Below are 24,402 nucleotides of genomic sequence, written 5' to 3'. Positions count from 1 at the left end.
AATTATTCATAACTCTTGTTTTAAAAAAAATAAACTTGATCATGGAGTCAAGACACGAAAAACGGAACCATATATTTATTTTTAAAAAATACTTTAGTTTTAACACTTTCTGTGTTATTACGAAACAAAAATAAAAGAAAGAAAACACGGCTAATGTGCATTTCAGTGGCGTAAATTATTTCACAGACAAAAATTTATAAAAAGTATTTATTTTTGTATAAAAGACATTATTAGAACCTAGGGCTGAAATAAAACCTGAAAAAATTTAATTTTTATTAATTTTTCAACATTTTTATTAGACTAAATATACTACAATGGAGACCGCCATCTTGTTTTGAAATTTGGGCCTTTCTTAGCCAAAAACACTTGCGTATTATCAAAGAAATCAATTATTTTATTTAGAAGAATTAATTTAGTTTAAACAATTCTTGTGTTATTACGAAACAACAAAAAAGAAACACAGTATGCATTTTTGGTACCGCTCTGAAATAATAACGTTATTATTTCGAAAGCCATTCTTAACATGGCGAGGCGAGGGTATCATTTAAAAGTCATTTCGGGCCACTTCTGCAGTATGTAGACGGCGACTATTGTTAGGGGCGACAACTCCAATTTCTCCTTGGTCAAGTAATTCGGCAAATAAATAACAAACAAGATTTTTTTTGAACAGAAAAATATTTGAAAACCAAACATTTATTGTATAAAAATGTATCGATATATGATTGTAAAAACATTTATTATATAAAAATGTATCAATATATAATTGAAAAAACATTTATTGTATAAAAATGTATCGATATATAATTGAAAAAACATTTATTGTATAAAAATGTATCGATATATAATAGTAAAAACATTTATTGTATAAAAATGTATCAATATATAATTGAAAAAACATTTATTGTATAAAAATGTATCAAAATATAATTGTAAAAACATTTATTGTATAAAAATGTATCAAAATATAATTGTAAAAACATTTATTTAAAAGTTTGCGCAAGAAAATATAATTTAATAAAACAATTTTGTAATAAAAACAACTTTGGATTTTGATATAGAGTTTTTTTTTTGTTTTTTTTTTCGAACAAATAAATAATTTAAATAACATTTTTTATGGATTAAAGCAACCTTGAAGGGTCAACAACAAATTAATAATTTTGTTCAAAAGTAACACTCGACATTACTTGTTTTTTTAAATTTTTTTCTATTTTTTAACTAAATAAACTCTTTAAAATAAAAATTTGAACCACTAAAAACTTACAAAGCTAGGTAGAAAACGAACACTTAGAAAAATCAATTTAATTTTTTTTAAACAACAGTAAACAAGTAAAAATATATATTTTAAATATTATGAGGAATATAGTATCTTTAAAAAACAATATCTCCTTCAAGAACGGTCATACATAAAATGTGTTTTCAATCGATATTTATTCAATAAAGGACCAGTTTTCCTACCTAGCAAAAAGGGACGAGTTTTCCGGGGGACGAGTTTTCCGGGGACGAAATCTCTAATTAAATAGTTTTAAATATTAAAAGAATCGGAATCAGGAATCGAATAGTGTTGTGGTGGCAACCACTTATTTGCATATGCGAATAACATAACACTATAAATGGCAAGCCTAGGTTGGCCTTGGGTGTCTTACTCAAATGCCACCAGAAGTGACGCCGAAGAGCGTACATGTCCTCCCACCAAGACTCTCTGACTTGACACCGTCATTTGTACATATTGTAAATATACCTTTTCTTTAATACACTTATTATTGCGTTATCTTGTTGTTTGCGTCTTCATTGTATTTCCTTACTAATTATTGTTCAACCTTGCAACCACAACAAATAGGAATCGAAAATTTTGAACGGAATCGGTAATTGGATCAAAATCGGGAAAAATTTTAGAATCGTTCCATCAATAATTCAAATATTCATTTATGCCGTACGTTTCCAATGGTGATCAGAAGAACGGTGCGTACTAGAAATCTGGGGAGACTCCTCACTCAAATCCCAGGAAACACCACTTGTTTTTACCAGTGAGCGATCTCTCATGATGATGCATTCCAAAACTCATAGTGATTAAGTACTACTACTACTACTACTACTACTACGCAAATTAGCCCCAAAAGAATACAAGGCATGGCGAAAAGCATTTATACTGGGAACTAAACAAATGACTGCATTTTGAACAGACAGACAGTAATCGTAGAAACATTAGGAACCATTCCAAAAGACCTGGAAAAATGATTAGTAGAAACTGAAATCAAAGGGAAAACCAAGAATATACAGCAAACAACAACGAAGAAAACAGCTGATATCTTAAGGAAAATTTTTAAATGCGAAAACCAACTTGCATAAACTATGAACGCTAGCCAATCAAATGCGATAAAATAAGACAAAACACCAAAAAGAACAGCACCACATGAATTCAGCGGAATTGAAAATGCAAGAATTTTCATAAATTAAAACACATACGCAATGTGATGGCAACAGCAATGGCTAATATGACACAAAAATGTTAGACGGAAAGACAGAGGAGAGAAAGCACTAACTAGACCTCCACTGGAATGATGCAAAAAGTACTTAGGGAAGTTTATTGCCACCCAAATCATAGAGTCGATTCCACTGATAACGCAAAACCATTGATAATGGTTATAGGCAGAGACAGAAAGTAAATAAAAAATACAAGAAATTTATTATCATAAAAAAGTACAATTATCCAAGAGGATTGCTAAAAAAGTATTTGTTAGTGTTGGGCTTGAAGACGGTCATGCTGCAGTTAATTAAGAAGCAATCCTGTTGTATTTTGTTTTCGTTCTAGGAAAGAAACTTTGTTCACAGAAGTTCAGTTTGGCTTAAGTCCACAGAGATAAAATGGAAAGTTCTTTGCTATGGTTATAGACAAGTTCTTGATTCAATTTTATTGGTAAAAAAAAAAAAAAAGTAGCCAAGTGCAGTAAGCTATGTAAAAAGAAAAAATATATTGCATCTGTGTACCATCTGAATGCTTATCCATGGTGACTTTAAACCTCAATATGGTAGACACTATTACGAACTCCTCTCTTAGAATGTTTGCGCCTGATATCAATAGAATGTGCAGCAACACTATACAATAACCTATATATATATATATATATATATATATATATATATATATATATATATATATATATATATATATATATATATATACGAGCAAAAGTACCCGTCGTTGACTGGGTTCAAAAACAGCCTACAGAAAATGGACTCCGATTTATGAAAGTATGATAGGTTATGAAAAGGAAGGGTTGTAAAGAGATAGCTTCGAATTTGGGGGTATCAAAACCAAAGCAAAATATGATGAAAGTAAAAATAAAATAGATAAACCCCATAATTTATTATACCATACCTGCTCACACTGAAACACTTATCACAATATTCTGTGGATATATATTAAAAAACCTTGTTAAACTTTGTGACATATTTCCATTCTATGGAGGTCAGGTGCGAACGAACACTCCATAATTTTATTATACCATATTTCTTCAAACTGAAACATAATTATCAAAGTATACTTACGCAGATAGATATGAAAAGTCTTTATTAAAGTTTGTGCCTATTTCCATTCTATGGAGATCAGGCGCGAACGCAGACCCCACAATTTTATTATACCATCCCTATGTAAGTTAAAACATACTTATCAATGTATTATTATGTACATCTATATCAAAAACACTTGTAAACGTGTTTTTTTTTAAATTTTTAAATTTTTTATTTCCATACTTTATGGACTAGGTGCGTACGCAGACCCCACAATTTTAATGAATCATCATTATGCCAGATCAAACATACTCATTCCTGTGTCTCGATACATCTATCATTATATGTGATCAGTTTTCTATAATAGTCAAACATATAGGAGCCTATTCGTGACCAGACACACACACAGGCGTCCAGCTTATATATATATATATATATATATATATATATATATATATATATATATATATATATATAGATAGATGTAAATACAATTTCATTGAAACCATTGAGGATCTTTTAAGTAGGTTTAAACCCATAGAGTCAATGCGGTATTTTGGTGAAAGAATCTAGCTAAAAGTAGCGAAGTTTTGTAGTAAAAAACAATGACATTCGACCCCTCATACATTCCCTGAGGGCGTAATGCCAAAGTTGAATGGAAATTTTGTCATTTTTATTTGACTAACGAAATTGGCTTTTTAGCTAGGAATAAAATGTAGTTTTTTTTTTATTACATTTTCACCCCAAACAAGGCACAGTGCCACTTTGATGCAGGGAACTACTATCAGACACATAAGTTGCAAGGATACTATGTAGGGAATTGAGTAGCAAAATGTCTGTTCACATTACACTTGAACTTCTACATGTCAGTACAGTTGGGGAAGCCGGAACCCGAAAGGGAATTCCAAAGTGTAGCAGTTGTGGGAAGAAACGTTTAGAATAGAAGGCTTTCTTAGATCTAGGGATCTCTACTATGTAGGGGCGGGACTTTGCTGCTTGTTGGGTTTGGTGCAAGTATTTACATCGAGGGGGTACAAGGGTTTGTAGTTCGTCAGAGCATCCACTATTAAAATACTTGTAAAACAGGTCGTGGGATGCAACATTTCGTTGGTGGGACAGAGGTTGAAGCTTAGATGACAGTTCGGGACCTATCAGGTTGGCGACGCTTTTGAACCCTTTCCAGGAGTGAGAGACTAATAGTAGATGTACCAGTCCAAATGTAAGTATTTGTTCTGATGCTACATTAAGTCTTTTTTGTCCTCGGTCAATAAAGGAAAAATCCTTGATGACTGAGGCAATTTAAATTTTTGTTTCAATTCAGAATGGATTTTCTCCACATTAAAAATATCAATAATTTCCATTTATTCTCTATCTGTGCCTAAATCTAAACACAATGTCCATGAACAAAGTTTCTTTCCTTGATAAGTGGTGACTCTCTGCTAAAAAAATCCCCAAAAAAACAATGTCTGTTCATATTGCATTTAAACTTCTGCAGTTTATTACAGTCAGGGAAACAGGAAACAGGGAAGGAATTCCAAAGCTTAGCAGTTCGAGGAAAGAAACTATTAAAGTAGAAGGGTTTCCAGCATCTAGGGATCTTAATTGTGAAGGGGTGGGATTTTGATGGTTGGCGGGTTCAAGGGATGTACGTGGAGGGCATACAAGTGCTATGAGTTCATCAGAACACATTCTATTTACGTACTTAAATTGCTGTGAACACTTTACAAAGGGAGAGAAGCAGAGACTTGTAGCTGAATGTGGTAAACTTGGAAATTATTTAGATTGATCTACTCAATTCCAAAGTCCAGCAGTCAAAAGGAAGAAGCTAAAAAAAAAGATTGAATGTTACTGCTTGTCAGATTAGTGGAGAGTATTTACATCGAGGGGACACAAGTGCCACGTATTTGTCAGAGTATATTCCATTAAATACTTCTAAAACAGAACCAGGAATACAAAATTGTAACGGTGGACGGGCGTTAAAGTTTGGTTGATAGCACGGAGCCTATTAGGTTTGGGACTCTTTTTGATCCCTGTCAAAAAAAGGAAGAAACGAGTGGTAGATACACCAGCCTAGATGTGGCAACAATACTCCATATAAGTGTGAATAACGGCTTTGTAGAGATACAGTCTAGTGTCAAGTTGGAGTAGTTTTCTAGCACGATAGAGGGAACCCACTTTCTTTGCAGCAGCCTTTGCAATACCATCAAAATGTTTGAGCCATGTTGATGTGAATGTTAAGCTGATGAACTTGCTCTGCCGTCGGGGTTGGATGTAATCAATTGCAGATCGAATCTATTGCAGATCGAATACATGTGAACAGTAATGTACAATTGGTTAAGTAGTTGACATCTTTAACAAAACTATTATCAACAAAATTGGTAGTGACACAATTAGATTGCCAGTAATAGTTGATTCATTCTATTCACAATTTAAGTTGATGCTGAATATAAACATGGTTTCACCTAATTGATTTCCCTAATAACATTCTAATTTTGGTCGGACGAAAGCATTCTGAAAGAAAGGGGCTCATGTGTGTATTGCCAGGGTTGATTGAATGACAAATAGCGAACTGGATTATCGTTAATAATCTTAGTGCTATTTTTGGCCAACTCAGATGTACGTAATAAAAAAATATTATCTTTCGAGTTTTACTTCTATCTCTTTATATACATAAACGTATAGAATAATCCTTCTAAAAGCATTGTTAATAAGATTCCAAATTTTTATGAACTCCAATCATATTTAGTAGAGATAAACTTCAGCCTGTGCAAATAACTATTAAAAAGATCTTTATACATAAGTGGGTCATTTTATTCTCTTCATCGTCACCATCTCATCAAGATGTTGTTATAAAAGTTAACTTCTTTTCACAAAGAAAAAGGACACAAGGAGATGTTCGCTGAGAGTTTTCATAAATAGTTTTTGGAGAACTATATTTTCCTCCACTGGTCTACTTTCTAGCTGATTACAATATGTTCGTCTTCAAGTCCGATGTAAACAAGCTCTTATCGAGCCGTCCTCCTAAATAATCAAATTGTACCCAGTTTCCACCACAGCGATTACTACACTCTTGTGCCTGTTATCATTGTACACTCATTAACCCTTACCCTCGAATAGCCTTCAGACCTTAATAATTGGTAATATTTTTGTCAAAAAAAAAAAAAAACGTGTGTTCATATGGCATTTAAAATTCTGAAGTTTATTACAATCAGGGAAGCAGGAAATAAGGAATAAATTCCAAAGTCTATCAGTCTGAGCGAAAAAAAAAAAACTATTAGAGTAGAAGACTTTCCGGCATCTAGAGATTTTAACATTGAATGGATGGGATTTTGCTGCTTGTCGGGTTAGTCAAGGTAAGTATGTTGGGGCGTACAAATGCTATGAGTTTATCAGAACAGACTATTAAAGTACTTAAATTGCTGTGAACTCTTCAAAGGGGAAAGTGGCAGGGACTTGTAGTTGAATGTGGTAAATTTGGAAAGTATTTGGATTGATGGTAAGGAATCATCTGTAACGTGGCATCGAGTAGCGGCAGTATGAGAGACCACACCTGCCTAATCTTTTTTTTTTTAGTCTTATTGACTCTAAACAAGGCATATTGCAGATCGAATACATGTGAACAGTAATGTACAATTGGTTAAGTAGTTGATATCTTTAACAAAACTATTATCAACAAAATTAGTAGTGACACAATTAGATTGCCAGTAATAGTTGATTCATTCTATTCACAATTTAAGTTGATGCTGAATATAAACATGGTTTTACCTAATTGATTTCCCTAATAACATTCTAATTTTGGTCGGACGAAAGCATTCTGAAAGAAAGGGGCTCATGTGTGTATTGCCACTGACTCGGGGTTGATTAAATGACAAATAGCGAACTGGATTATCGTTAATAATCTTAGTGCTATTTTGGCCAACTCAGATGTACGTAACAAAAGATATTATCTTTCGAGTTTTACTTCTATCTCTTTATATACGTAAACGTATAGAATGATCCTTCTAAAAATATCTTTCTAGCTTTATTTTATCTCTCTACTAGCAGAGAGACTCGACACTGCCCGGAATTGAATGATAACTAGGGCTAGGACAACAGCATATTCTTTTCATTGTTTTGGCTCCGAAGTGTGTATCCGTTGATATCTTATATGCTTTTATATGGAGTGATATGGTTCTCGGTTAATTAACTGTGTCTGTGTCGCATATATACTCGAGAGTCAAAACAATGAAAAGAATATTCTGTTGTCATAGCCCAAATGATGACCAATGAATGTTTTACACTCCCATATTTGTATTGTCATCAAAATTGGTGAAATTGCCCATTTTTTTCAATCAAATCGATTGATTTATTGCTCTAGTCGGGGACCCATTGCAGTGCACCAGGAGAAAGCTTTACATGCCTCCTCACAGTAACTTACATTGCACTGTAGAGAACCTATTGTTGATTTTATAAAATTATTTTATATATAATGGTTTGAATTAAAGTTTAAAATGCAAAATTCAAGTATCATGCTTCACTTGCGTTCTGAACAGAAACATTCATTTCGAACGCGCTTCTGTCATATCAAAGAGCCTACTGTTGATTTTATATGTCTGGCATTACTGCTTGTGTAGTGATAATGGCTTTAATTTAAGTTTATAATGAAAAAGTCAAGTATCATGGAGCAATGTTGCTTAAAACAGAAATTCATTTCAAACGCGTCTCTGTCATATCAAAGAACCTACTGTAAGAAAAACTTCTCAAATACACTTGTGATGTTAGGCTGTGTAAGGTGTTAACTTTGGTCAAAATCGCCTGTTCCTGTTTTCATCGGATTATTTCGATTATCAATTATCGATACTTATCAAATCGTATCTAAGAACACGACCAGGCACATAAAGTACCTTCATATGAAATTTCATAAAAATCGGCCCAGCCGTTTTAGAGTCCAACAACCTCACACACACACACACACACACACACACACACACACACACACACACACACACACACACACACACACACACACACACACACAGACAAACTTCTTTTTTAAAGTTATATAGACTGATCCTTCCAAAATGGACTCATTAATAAGACTCCAAATTTTTATAGACTCCAATCATCTTTTGTACAGATAAACTTCCGCCCATGCAAATAATTTTGAAATGTTTTTAATAATATTCCTACACTAGCGAAATCTGTGGAAATTCCATACCGGCGTCTTTCATATGTAATATATGGCCGCTGGGCATTCTTTGGACGTTCAGCATGAATGGAGACCCTGCAATATTATTGTAGCCCTTTTGTTAAAACTATTTATCAAAGTAATCTGGTGAATGTAGTGTCAGAATATATCTGGTTATTGAAGTTATCTCCAATATCCTTATAGGAGTCTGTGACATATTCTCATTGTATGGATGCCCGCCATGAACGGAAACCCCATGATATTATTATACCATCTTTAGACAGAACAGATACTACCCTTGGATCCTAGCCAGAAGACCAAGAAGGTATACTTTAGTTTCACGTATGCCCCAAAAGCGACATTATTTTTTTTATTTCATTTTTTTTTTACATTGCGTTTTCTGTGATCGGGAGATCCTATTTAAAAAAGGAGGATAGAAAGTGATAATATACTAGGAACATGAAATTAGTGCATCTATATACTAATAAGGTAATGTGCCTAGTATGTTACCACCTTCTATTCTCCTGTTTAATAAATAGGATCGCCCGATCAAATAATTTATTTCTGGAAACCGTGACACACGTACGTACGTACATACATACGTATGTACATACGTACGTACGTTAAAGATACTAAGATATTAATATATAGATTATTGGCGGTGTCTTATTTGCACGGTTTCCACAGAGAGACTGATTTGGAAACCTGTCAGCTCGAAAACGTGACGTCATTCATCATCGTTCGACTCATATTTTTGTTTGTTTTGTTTTGTTACATCACGCATCTCTTGGAATGATTCTGTTTTAAAGATCTGGGTAATTAACACGCACTCAGTGTGACCCTTGTCAAAATTCACATTAGCTAACTTAATCATCATTGACGTAGAGTCCCTAACATGTAACAACATGTCCACCAAGTTTTAGTCATGCATGACCAACAATCGTTGTTTTATTGCCGGTCATTGATATGCAGGGACACTTTAGGGATTGTCTCATCAGTAGAAAGTTCGACTCTGAATGAGCTTCACACTATTGGATGGAACAATAAAGTTGTCGCCCTAAAGAAAACAACACTACAGCTTTATTTTAAAACTTATTGAAAAATTTCAATTCAGGTAACTTGATTATGTAGTAGAGCTGACATCTATTCAATATAGCCACCTTCAGCTTCAATCATCATCTCGATACGGGTCCAGAACTGGGAGCATGTCTTTTCCACATGTGCTCGGTAAATTCTTGGTGGATGGCGGTGATCAGACTGGCTTTGGTGCTGTGAGAGGTCATGTTGGTGATGTTCTCGACATATAATTAAATGAAGTAGTCCAACATGTTCAGGTTGAGGGAGGAGGAGCACCCAGTGAGAGAAGGATACAAAGTCATAGCACTAATACTGAAGTCAAGCCTTTGAACTTGTGGGTCAGCACCAAGTCCTGCTGCCACACCCAGGATCTACCAGTTGCCACCTGATTGCACCAGGAGATCACCACACTCTTCAGCACATCCAGGTACACTTTGGTGTTGACTTTCAAGCCGACTTCGAAGATGTGAGGTGGCATGATGTTGCTCTCACTTGAAACCACACCAAAGACCATAACCATGGCCGGAAACTTTGTTGAGCTGTGCCCTCAAGCGTCGAACCATCTGGATTTGGATTTTGAGGGTGCTGGCAATGGTCCTGTTGTCATAATTTGGATCAGTAGAGAACATGAGTTGTGCAGCGGCGCATCTCTAATCTCGCTCGTTGAACATTGTGTCACTTTCAGACATGATAGAAGACTCCTAAGTAATCTAAGAATATTCTTGAAAAGGTAAGCTCACCACAGTTCAAATCAATTGTCTTCAGATATGCATGCATAACAGAGTGTACATTTCGCACATATGGTATAATGTGATGTAAGGAATATGAATACATCCGGGTTCCAACTCACAAGAATATGGTTAAGCTATAAATACGGACTGGTAGAGTAACCTGGGGAAGATGATGAAAGATACGCCAAAAGCCTAATGCTTAAGGATATTACTAGCTACGACCACGGACACTTATGCATTAAGATGACTTACTCGATTGTATTACGCGAATATAGTAGTCCAAACCATTCAGCTACTTCAAACAAATTTATTCATTTTGTGGGATATATCACTATGTCAGAGTTTCATCTATAGGTTAAATAGGATGTGGCCTTGGTGTGATACTAAACTACATAAAATATCACTGAGCAAAATGTTTATTTCTATTTACTAATCAAAATTTCGTGTTTCCCAGTTCTTGTGGCATGTGTTGAGTCGCTGCTCCTGTATGGTGTAGGTAGTCTGTGACTCGATGTTGTACGTGAGTGTGCTGATTATGTTGTACGCTGCCATCTCAACCTTCGTTGTAAGGTTGGGATTTTTTCTCACTCTGGATATGAGAGAAGCAAGTGTTGTAGCTGCTTTCCCGATCCTTTTGCCAATTTCAATGTCAAGGGAAGGAAATCAGATATGCAGAAAAAAAGGTACAAAGAATTGGGAAATCATGTGTATTTATTACATTTGCGAAAGTATATGCACATATTACATGGGTTTTGATGTAATTTGAAAATTAACAACAGCAAAATATTTAGAGATTTTAAAAACATTGTAATCGGTAATTGTATTAGAATCGGAAATTTAGAATAGAATCGGTAATTGTTTCGGATCTGGAAAATATTGTAATCGTCCCATCACTAGTTAATGCCAAACAAAATCTGAGTGCAATTTCAGCATTAAATAACATAACAAGTGTTGACATGCTGTAAAAACTTAGTAACCAACCAACCATTAATCGTGCAAAAGCTTATGCGATCGAAAAACAGATTAAAGATATGCATTAATCGAAGAGATAAAAATTGAATATTTTACCGCGTTCATCAAACGAAATCCTGCACGAATTTTGATATAACACATTAGAAAATGATTGTCACAAATAAATAACAATGAATGGAGAAAATAAATGGCATTTTAAAAGAATGCCGACATGCCAAACACAATAATTCACTGTTAGTAGTCCCATGGGTCCATATTATCAATAGAATCTGAAATTGAACGGAGATCAACTCATACATTTACATAAACAATCAAAAACAAACTTAAACACTCTTGTCATGCTTTTCTATTGAGAAAATAATACATACAGATGATGTAACGTTACACTCGTTTACACACGGGACCGATACGTTGTAGACTCAGTCGCAAAAGAACATAAAAAAGTAACTCCTTTTTTGTAACAACGACATTTATTTCCTCATTCTCCCGCCATGCGGGACTTCTCGTTACGGATGTGACGTTGCCCACGTCTCCAACGTCATCACAGACATCGATAAGCATGGCTCCAGTCCTCTCTGCATTCGATCTTTCTGGTGAGATGTAGAGTCGTATTTCCAGTTTAGACTGTCAGTGAACTTTGTTCGTTGTCTTCCTCTGCTCTTTTTTTCCGGCGATTTTTATGGTATTGGGGAGTGGTTGATGTGTTGCAACACCTTGTACAAAACGCAGTAAATGTTAACGGTTGTGGCCAGAGAAGAACGTGAGAAAAACAAGTGAAGCATGCATGGTCCCCTGTGAATGTACAGTAAACGAGATATAAAAAAACTGACTAAGTTCAGCATTCTCCCCCCCCCATTTAGCCGCAAAAGTTCCCAAGGCCTTAACATATTTAAATTTGAGTTCAGTACCATGCAAAATTGCTAAATAGATATACACAGAAAATTTTCGACAAAATAGAGTGTTTTTATTGCCTTTGGGTGTGCCCCAGGGCCTCTTTTAGCCCCTGGGGCACACCCAAGAGTTATCGCCAAGTATAGACAAATAAAATTATATAGAAATCAGTTAGTTACAACTTCTCAGAAAGTTTTATAAAAATCCAAGGCATCAATTTTTTTTAATAAGACCACAAAAGTGTTAATTTTAGCCATTTTAACCTGAAAGGCACCCTTGGAGGGGCAACGAGAGTTTTCCCGGAAAATCTGTTCTGTTAGTGTTTTCCTCATATCATGTTTAATACTTGTAAAAAATTTCAAAAAAAATTCCAAGACATTTGAAATTTTGAGAACGGACGAACGAACAAGGGTGAATTTACAGGTCTACCCTCCTTTTGTCAGAGGACCAAAAAATACTGTATAGGCAACAAATGGTTTTTAGTTGTTGTTTTTGTTAACTATTATTGAATGAGGAACTATTTCTATTTAAAATTAATTTAGTATTATGCATCTAAAATTGAAAAAAAAAAGTTTGAAATGTGTCAACATTGTGTGAATATAAATTAAATGAAAACAAAACGGCGATCATATTTACCTGATGGCGTATTTATTGAAAAACATTGACAACTCGTCTCAGATTGGAGCTAGTTTTATTTTCTTTCGAAGTACGTTTGAGTGTTAATCAGTATTAAAACGATTTTGACATTTCAGCTTCTACAGCAGTTCAACCTCATAAATTTTCTAGAAGGTACTAGACGATTTGGTAACGGCCATCATCAGAACGAACGTATAAAGGTATAACGTCTTGGACTATAGTCATACATAAGAATAAAGATGATAGTCTCGTAATTATGTGCATATTTCTGCACCATTTATTTATTAATTTATGATACGTAAAAAAACATTTTTTTACAAATTTTTGGTTGACATGTACGATGCACCCTGCCTTATATATTTTTTCTTTCCGTCCTTTTTCATTTATTTATTTTTGTTTTAGCGATAGGACACCAATCTACCATATTATCTAAAAATAAAATTAAAAATATTCAATATTTAACGATTTGTTAGGTGGGCTCAATTTCTAATACAACGTTTTAGTAAATTCATTCCCCATTTTGGAACCAGTTGACATTTGGTAAAATATTTCATCCGTCCTTTAAAAAAAAAAAAGAAAAAAAATATATTTCTGTTTCCTACAAATGTTCATACATTTCTTACAAGTTATGGGTGCATTGTACAGGTTCGCCATTTTTTTTTATTTAGTTCAGAAATCAGGGTCTTAGGCCAAACTTCATAGATATGTAGTTATTTTCATTCTAGTTTATTTACAGCTTAATTATCATGAGATAGAATGTGATGATGGAAAGCTTTAGTTTAGTTGAAACGTTCCAATTATTACTACTTAAAAATGTTCCAATTATTACTACTACAAAATGCTCCAATTATTACTACTTAAAAATGTTCCAATTATTACTACTTAAAAATGTTCCAATTATTACTACTTAAAAATGTTCCAATTATTACTACTTAAAAATGTTCCAATTATTACTACTTAAAAATGTTCCAATTATTACTACTTAAAAATGTTCCAATTATTACTACTTAAAAATGTTTCCATTATTACTACTTATAAATGTTCCAATTATTACTACTTAAAAACGTTCCAATTATTACTACTTAAAAATGTTCCAATTATTACTACTTAAAAATGTTCCAATTATTACTACTTAAAAATGTTCCAATTATTACTACTACAAAATGTTCCAATTATTACTACTTAAAAATGTTCCAATTATTACTACTTAAAAATGTTCCAATTATTACTACTTAAAAATGTTCCAATTATTACTACTTAAACATGTTCCAATTATTTCTACTTAATAATGTTCCAATTATTACTACTTAAAAATGTCCCAATTATTACTACTTAAAAATGTTCCAATTATTATTTAAAAATGTTTCAATTATTACTACTTAAAAATGTTCCACTTATTACTACTTAAAAATGTTCCAATTATTACTACTTAAAAATGTTCCAATTATTACTACTTAAAAATGTTCCAATTATTACTACTAAAAATGTTCCCATTATTACTACTTAAAAATGTTCCCATTATTACTACTTAAAAATGTTCCCATTATTACTACTTAAAAATGTTCCAATTATTACTACTTAAAAATGTTCCAATTATTACTACTTAAAAATGTTCCAATTATTACTACTACAAAATGTTCCAATTATTACTACTTAAAAATGTTCCAATTATTACTACTTAAAAATGTTCCAATTATTACTACTTAAAAATGTTCCAATTATTACTACTACAAAATGTTCCAATTATTACTACTTAAAAACGTTCCAATTATTACTACTTAAAATGTTCCAATTATTACTACTAAAAAATGTTCCAATTATTACTACTACAAAATGTTCCAATTATTACTACTTAAAAATGTTCCAATTATTACTACTTAAAAATGTTCCAATTATTACTACTTAAAAATGTTCCAATTATTTCTACTTAATAATGTTCCAATTATTACTACTTAAAAATGTTCCAATTATTACTACTTAAAAATGTTCCAATTATTACTACTTAAAAATGTTCCAATTATTACTACTTAAAAATGTTCCCATTATTTCTACTTAAAAATGTTCCAATTATTACTACTTAAAAATGTTCCAATTATTACTACTTAAAAATGTTCCAATTATTACTACTTAAAAATGTTCCAATTATTACTACTTAAAAACGTTTCAATTATTACTACTTAAAAATGTTCCAATTATTACTACTTAAAAATGTTCCAATTATTACTACTACAAAATGTTTCCATTATTACTACTTAAAAACGTTCCAATTATTACTACTTAAAAATGTTCCTATTATTACTACTTAAAAATGTTCCAATTATTACTACTTAAAAATGTTCCAATTATTACTACTTAAAAATGTTCCAATTATTACTACTTAAAAATGTTCCAATTATTACTACTTAAAAATGTTCCAATTGTTACTACTTAAAAATGTTCCAATTATTACTAGTACAAAATGTTCCAATTATTACTACTTAAAAATGTTCCAATTATTACTACTTAAAAATGTTCCAATTATTACTACTTAAAAATGTTCCAATTATTACTACTTAAAAATGTTCCAACTATTACTACTTTAAAATGTTCCAATTATTACTACTTAAAATGTTCCAATTATTACTACTTAAAGATGTTCCAATTATTACTAGTACAAAATGTTCCCAGTATTACTACTACAAAATGTTCCGATTATTACTACTTAAAAATGTTCCCATTATTACTACTTAAAAATGTTCTCATTATTACTACTACTAAAAGTTCCAATTATTACTACTTAAAAATGTTCCAATTATTACTACTTAAAAATGTTCCAATTATTTCTACTTAATAATGTTCCAATTATTACTACTTAAAAATGTTCCAATTATTACTACTACAAAATGTTCCAATTATTATTTAAAAATGTTTCAATTATTACTACTTAAAAATGTTCCAATTATTACTACTTAAAAATGTTCCCATTATTACTACTTAAAAATGTTCCAATTATTACTACTTAAAAATGTTCCAATTATTACTACTTAAAAATGTTCCAATTATTACTACTTAAAAATGTTCCAATTATTACTACTTAAAAATGTTCCAATTATTACTACTTAAAAATGTTCCAATTATTACTACTACAAAATGTTCCAATTATTACTACTACAAAATGTTCCAATTATTACTATTTAAAAATGTTCCAATTATTACTACTTAGAAATGTTCCAATTATTACTACTTAAAAATGTTCCAATTATTACTACTTAAAAATGTTCCAATCATTACTACTTAAAATGTTCCAATTATTACTACTTAAAAATGTTCCAATTATTACTACTTAAAAATGTTCCAATTATTACTACTTAAAAATGTTCCCATTATTTCTACTTCAAAATGTTCCAATTATTACTACTTTAAATGTTCCAATTATTACTACTTAAAAATGTTCCAATTATTACTACTTAAAAATGTTCCAATTATTACTACTTAAAAATGTTCCCATTATTACTACTTAAAAATGTTCCAATTATCACTACTTAAAAATGTACCTATTATTACTACTTAAAAATGTTCCAATTATTACTACTTAAAAATGTTCCAATTATTACTAGTACAAAATGTTCCAATTATTACTACTTAAAAATGTTCCAATTATTACTAGTACAAAATGTTCCAATTATTACTAGTACAAAATGTTCCAATTATTACTACTTAAAAATGTTCCAATTATTACTACTTAAAAATGTTCCAATTATTACTACTTAAAAATGTTCCAATTATTACTACTTAAAAATGTTCCAATTATTACTACTTAAAAATGTTCCAATTATTACTACTACAAAATGTTCCCATTATTACTACTTAAAAACGTTCCAATTATTACTACTTAAAAATGTTCCAATTATTACTACTTAAAAATGTTTCAATTATTACTACTTAAAAATGTTCCAATTATTACTACTTAAAAATGTTCCAATTATTACTACTACAAAATGTTCCCATTATTACTACTTAAAAACGTTCCAATTATTACTACTTAAAAATGTTCCTATTATCACTACTACAAAATGTTCCCATTATTACTACTTAAAAATGTTCCAATTATTACTACTTAAAAATGTTCCAATTATTACTACTTAAAAATGTTCCAATTATTACTACTTAAAAATGTTCCAATTATTACTACTTAAAAATGTTCCAATTATTACTACTTAAAAATGTTCCAATTGTTACTACTTAAAAATGTTCCAATTATTACTAGTACAAAATGTTCCAATTATTACTACTTAAAAATGTTCCAATTATTACTACTTAAAAATGTTCCAATTATTACTACTTAAAAATGTTCCAATTATTACTAGTACAAAATGTTCCAATTATTACTACTTAAAAATGTTCCAATTATTACTACTTAAAAATGTTCCAATTATTACTACTTAAAAATGTTCCAATTATTACTACTTAAAAATGTTCCAATTATTACTACTTAAAAATGTTCCAATTGTTACTACTTAAAAATGTTCCAATTATTACTAGTACAAAATGTTCCAATTATTACTACTTAAAAATGTTTCAATTATTACTACTTAAAAATGTTCCAATTATTACTACTTAAAAATGTTCCAATTATTACTAGTACAAAATGTTCCAATTATTACTACTTAAAAATGTTCCAATTATTACTAGTACAAAATGTTCCAATTATTACTACTTAAAAATGTTCCAATTATTACTACTTAAAAATGTTCCAATTATTACTACTTAAAAATGTTTCAATTATTACTACTTAAAATGTTTCAATTATTACTACTTAAAAATGTTCCAATTATTACTAGTACAAAATGTTCCCAGTATTACTACTACAAAATGTTCCGATTATTACTACTTAAAAATGTTCCCATTATTACTACTACAAAATGTTCTCATTATTACTACTACAAAATGTTCTAATTATTATTTAAAAATGTTTCAATTATTACTACTTAAAAATGTTCCAATTGTTCCTACTACAAAATGTTCCAATTATTACTACTTAAAAATGTTCCCATTATTACTACTACAAAATGTTCCAAATATTACTACTTAAAAATGTTCCCATTATTACTACTACAAAATGTTCCCATTATTACTACTAGAAAATGTTCCCATTATTATTACTACAAAATGTTCCCATTATTACTACTACAAAATGTTCCAATTATTACTACTTAAAAATGTTCCAATTGTTCCTACTACAAAATGTTCCCATTATTACTACTTAAAAATGTTCCCATTATTACTACTACAAAATGTTCCAAATATTACTACTACAAAATGTTCCCATTATTACTACTACAAAATGTTCCCATTATTACTACTTAAAAATGTTCCCATTATTACTACTACAAAATGTTCCAATTATTACGAGTTAAAAATGTTCCAATTATTTCTAATTAAAAACTTCCAATTATTTCTAATTAAAAACTTCCAATTATACTCACGCACTGTTATTGAACGCACAAAATAGTGAAAAAAGCAACCAATCAAAACAATCACTTAATGTTCGATTTCAATAACTTTCTATTAAACAATCAATAATAAACTTAAACGCTCTTGTCATTGCTTTTCTACAGAGAAAATGATACATACATATGATGTAATGTTACATGCGTTTACACACGGGACCCACACGTTGTAGATTCAGTCGCAAAAGTACATAATACTCCTTTTTTTCTATAACAACGGCATTTTTTCCTCATTTTCCACCACGCGTGACTTCTCGCTATGGCTATGATGTCGCCCACGTCTCTAACGTGATTGTCCTTTTTTATAGTCTTTCTTTTTCTTTACTGGTGACGTAATTTCGCATGCATTTTCATACGCGCGTCCACGCTGTGTTACAATGTTAGCCTCGCAGTTATATGTGCGTATTTCCACATCATTCGCCATTAATTTATAATACGTAAAAACAAATATAATTTTTGAACATTTTTTATTTTGTTTGGTTTAGTGCAAAATTGATTAACTTGAGAGGAACATAATATTGCTAACGCCACAAAAGCATATCTATCTATGTATGTGTATATATATATATATATATAAGTGAAAGTGCCTCTGTGTGTGTGTGTGTGTGTGTGTGTGTGTGTGTGTGTGTGTGTGCATTTCCCTACGCAATAACTCTGTCAATTTTTAGCCTACAGATTCGAAATTTGATATACAGGGTACTGAGATTTGGGAAAATCGAAATTTGGCGATTAAGGGGTCAAAGTTCAACGATTTGACCTCTGAGAACTCTACCAAACTCCTCCTACAATTTTGGGTCTAAACACGTGAAATTTTAGATATAGATTACTTGGACATGGATCTAACTTAATAACTTTATTTGAGCCCTAAACAATAAATTTTAAGGGGTCATAATTGGGGTCAAAGTTAAAAAAATTGACCTTTTTTGTTGTTGTTTTGCTCAGCATACACCTCAAAACACCCGGGCAACACCGGGCAACGCCGGGCAACGCCGGGTAACGCCGGGCACCCATGCTAGTATATCTATAAAAGTTAACGTGTCTGTGTGTCTGTCTGTGTTTATTTTCCTACGCAATAATTTTGTCAATTTTTAGTCTACAGACTCGAAATTTGATATACAGGGTACTGAGATTTGGGAAAATCTATGTGATCGGTTTTCGGCCAGAAATTTGACTGTTAAGGGGTCAAAGTTCAACGATTTTACTTTTGAGAACTCTACCAAACTCCTCCCACAATTTTTGGTCTAAACACTTGAAATTTTAGATATAGGTTCCATGGACATGGATCTAACTTAACTTGATTTGAGCTCAAAACAGTAAATGTTAAGGGGTCATAATAGGGGTCAAATTTTAAAAGATTAACCCCCTTTTTTTTTTTTTTTTTTGCTCAGCATACACCTCCAAACACCCGGGCAACGCTGGGCTGAAATTCTAGTTTATCTATAATGCTGATTACGTGTTGATTTGATTTCATTGCTATGACAATGAAACTTCAGCTTGAAATATGTTGATCGTAATTGACATATATAACTTTCTACCTCAATAAAATGCCACTTATTTAATGACTATCAGACAAGCCATACATCTTAGTAAAACCAATTATCTATAGTCGGTAAATAAAAATTAAAGCATTGCTAACAATGAGAATTATTACTTTTGTATTTCCAATACCTCAGTTCAGTCTCAAAAGACAAAAGATACCCCATGTAGGGGACGCTGCAATTGTAATTGTGTGGCAAGTGTTGCGCAATCTCCAACCACATCTCTCTTGTATCGGCACTGCTTGAGTCCAGTGGCAAGGAGAAGTCCAGGGCGACTGGAAACAATACCGAAATAAGCGGAGAGCACATGCAGCAGCTGAAAGTCCCAAATGGTCACCCGTTTGGTACTGGCCAGGCTCATCATTGCTTAACTCTGGTGATCTGACGGGAACCGGTGTGTCAAACGTGATTATGCCGTATATACTTTTGTATTAATTGTTCATTTAATAGATACTAATAATGATATGCCTAGTACATTAAATGGTATATAATTATCTATTTGAATCAAAGAAATACAAATCTGTGATCTAATTATGAGATACCTATAACGGGATAATCGAATCAAGTTCTAGAAACCCGCGTACCCAGTAAGGCGCTCGACTGAACTTCACTCTATGGTCCCTCCGCTAAGTCTTTCGTAGCAAACACTCGACTAGCTACAACAACTAACAGCAATTTCCTTTACTCTCTATCTCTGCCTAAATCTAAGCAAAAATTCCATGAACGAAGTTTTCTTCCTACAGCTTCTTGTCTGTGGAACACAATACTATAGAGCTACTTCTTCGTTGACTATGACATGGCCGTTTTCAAGTTCAACTTGAACATGTTTTTGAAGAGCCGCCCTCTAAAATAAATTATCAAATTTCCATTGCATTACCCACTAATTCTTATCCTTCAGTGACCTCTAGGCATTGGTGAGCAGTGACTATAAAAATACAGATATGCAGTAATATGCATCCTGGTTTATTTATAGCGTGATCACAATGATCAACGTTCTAACTTTCCTTCTTAGAGAATTCAAATTATTATCACGCACTGTTTTTTGAATGCACAAAAGCGTGAAAAAAAAGTAAAAACGTAAAAGCAATCACTTAATGTTCGATTTCAACAATTTTCTATTAAACAATGACCAACAAACTTAAACACCCCTGTATTGCTTTTCTACAGAGAAAATAGTTGGCAGTTTTGTTTTATGGCATTTTGGGTTATTTAATGTTGAATCCAGTAAAAAGATTTTATGCTTCAAGTTCTTTATATCTTCAAGATATTTATTATTGGTGTTTGGTTTGGTTGTTTTGTAAAGGAAAATTGTTGGTTTTGTCTTTTACTTTGCAGAACATGGTTGAGTTTTGCAAAAGTAAAAGAAAAGAAATAACATTAATGTTTGGTGCATTTTAGATCGGGAGGACAGGATATTTAGACAGTCTTATCTGATAGCATCAGACTCTACAGAGGAAAAGGAACGTTTCTAACGAAGAGAATGTACGCAAACTTTTTTGTTATAGATACTCGCCAACGCTGAATTGTTATTAGTAGGGTAGAAAGATGTTAGTTATGTCATTTGCGCAATTGTAATCATGTCTCCTTTCAGATTAGTATTGTGTTACGGAAGGTCACTAAGGAAAACATGGGCACAGATATGAGTTAGAAAGGTAATTTGTATTGATACAAAACAGAATATACAGAGAACAACAGTCGTAGCACGTAACGCAAATATGTCGGACTACGAAAGTACACAGGCCACACCGAAAGTCGATACCTATTTATATAGTTCGAAAGAGTTCATATCTTGTGTATAAGTGAGTCCTTACAACAGTTACATAATGATATTTCATGAAACTCGCTGCTCGAAATATTCTTTTTAGTGATTCAATTCCAATTAATTTTAATAAACATCTTAAACATTTAAATGAACAAATGAACAGAAAATACTTACTTGTTTCCGTTTGTGGATATAAATGTTGTGCATACTCTCATGTAGATATTGTTTTGAATCCATTTGGTTTCTTCGGTCTGAAACAAGACGAAAGAAAAAAAGAAAATAAATCGTCCTCTTTAATGGATGTATATGCTACAAGCAATCAGAAAAGAAATTAGTATATGATATATTTTTACAATTTAAGAACGAGTTTATCAAACGTAGGTTTTCAGATTCCTCAGTCTAGAAAGATTGTTCTTTCTCCTTCGTTAGGGAACATTACTCAATGATGCTCGAAAAACCCCGCCAATGATACAATTGAACATTTCAGCTTCTTGCAAAAGGAATCAATATCAATAACTCTCAACTCGTCGACTTTGAAGGGGACTAAAAAAGCCACCTAACCGATCTGAAGGATCAAGGCTAAGCTTTCCAAAGTTTTTGCAAAATTCAGTATAGGGGTTCGGTCCCCTCAACTGAAAAGGATCGTGAAGGCTCAAAATTTCGCAAAGTGAATACTTACCTTGAAGTTGTAGCTTTCAGAAGATGTGCTTGCAAAAACTTTGGCAAACAATCCTTCTAGATTGAGGAAAGAAGGCAGTTCAAAACTTGAAGAATCGCGATTAAATTGTCGCAACAAAGTTGAAAGTACAATGAAGTCAAAATATGTTTCCAAAAAAGAAAAATAAATACAAGATACCATTTTAGGGAATAACTGAAGAAGCATCGAGTCCCTTAATGCCTTTCTGCATCTGAATTAGGTGGAATAAACATTCCCTAATAATCGCATATACTCCAATACAATTCGACACGTTTGGTTGTGATGAAATCTTTACAGAAACCGATATTTCGCTTACATTGTGTTTGGCGCGAAAAACAAGTCTCGAACAAAATCTTGCCCACGAGAAAAAACGTCTAAAATAAACAACCATCATGCAATTGCATGTGTCCAAATGCGCATTCATGATAATAAATCAAATCCTGCCAAAATTACACCACTTAATTACATCATTACGTTGTTATCTCATTTGTTACAGGAAAAGGGTTGTCCACTTTCCATGTAAATAAGAAGAACATTAGATAAGTGAAAATGAGATTAGGATAAGCCGAGACTCGAACCTTGTAAGCAAGGTTCAGAAATTGGAATGTTAGAAATCGGAATGTTAAAAAGTTCTATTGTTAAATTCTATTATAAATAGTTAGATATTGTTTGTATTGTAAAAAGAATTGATTGTTCATTCTTTTATAAAACTTAATATTAAAAATCTCAGCTAAAAAGAATGAACAATACAAATTAAAAATATATAGTTAAAAAATAGGTTAGGTTAAAAAAAAATAGGTTATGAGAGGATTCTTTGTGTACAGAAGTGTGTTTTGGACAAACATGCACAGCCACGTGAATTGGTCGCGTTTGGGAAACACACTTCTGACATCATAGACGAAGGCGGATTATCAATATAGGAACTAAGAATTAGTTAGTCAACACAACAGTCAGCAGAGGCAACCGAAGAAAGTTGATCAGCCAAGAGTTGACATGGTCCCCTTAAAGGCGAAGGGGTAGAAGATTAACCATATAGAACAAATGTGAATTCCTGACGTCATCAGCATTCAACCGGTCCAATGAATAAAGAATCATTATTGTGTTTTTGTAACCGTTGTCATGTGTCATCTTTCAACACCTAATTGGTTAAACATCTTAATATGAACATTGTGTAACCCTTCCAATTCCAAGAATATTTATCTAGTCCTCTCTAGACTGTGTTAAGAAGAAAGATCCCAACTATATAAATGTCTCCCACTCATCATCACCGTAATTCGTGTATTATATGGCCCCAATATGAATACCCTGCTACACAACACACTGACCATCTTACACTCATTAATCCTTATCCTCGAATGGTCTTTAGGCCTTGATAAGTGGTAACACCCTTAAAGAAAAAGAGTGTGCATCCGTTTAATTATAATTAATGTTAAAAATAAAAACAATCTGAAATAAAATATAACAAGAGGAGTAAAATTGTGATGCTGTTACAGACTGACACATAATCTTCATTGCAATAAGATAGAATTAAATAGTTATCTTTTTTTTAATTTATTATATTACTATTTAATTTATATACGTGTGTGCGTGTGTGTGCGCGTGTGCGTGTGCGTGTGCGTGTGTGTGTGTGTGTGTGTGTGTGTTTAGTTTTTTCCAAATTCGTATGACGATGATAAAAGATATACGGAGAAATTTCGAACAATTAAACTTCAGAGGATTTTAATATTAACAGAGACGAAGAATTATCTACATATTATAACTACCATCATGAGGCAAGAGAAGAAGAAAAAAAAACGAATCTTGTCAAGGGCGAGTTTCTTCGCTGAAATATATCGATAAACATTTAAATTGTTTATTATTTTTTTTGCGTTGGATGGCTTCAAAAACGTATTTTATATACGTGTTTTATTTGATACGATAATATATTTAAATGGT

General features: G+C 31.9%; 1 protein-coding gene across 7 annotated transcripts in view; it reads right to left on the bottom strand.

Moving 5' to 3' along the window:
• LOC145284908 (transient receptor potential cation channel subfamily M member-like 2) overlaps window positions 1-24,402 on the bottom strand; it is a 297,757-nt gene that overhangs the window by 160,998 nt on the left and 112,357 nt on the right. For all 7 annotated transcript variants that reach the window (XM_080133985.1, XM_080133987.1, XM_080133990.1 and 4 more), the window contains one exon: window positions 21,945-22,021. In XM_080133985.1, the coding sequence (XP_079990111.1) occupies window positions 21,945-22,021 (77 nt within the window). The remainder of the gene's footprint in view (window positions 1-21,944; window positions 22,022-24,402) is intronic.

This window comes from Euprymna scolopes, chromosome 9, assembly GCF_053919585.1.
Source record: "Euprymna scolopes isolate OS-2025 chromosome 9, ASM5391958v1, whole genome shotgun sequence".
In the NCBI taxonomy this organism is placed as follows: Eukaryota; Metazoa; Mollusca; class Cephalopoda; order Sepiida; family Sepiolidae; genus Euprymna; species Euprymna scolopes.
The sequence above is the reverse complement of the archived record's forward strand: the minus strand, read 5'-3'. Positions and strand labels throughout refer to the sequence as shown.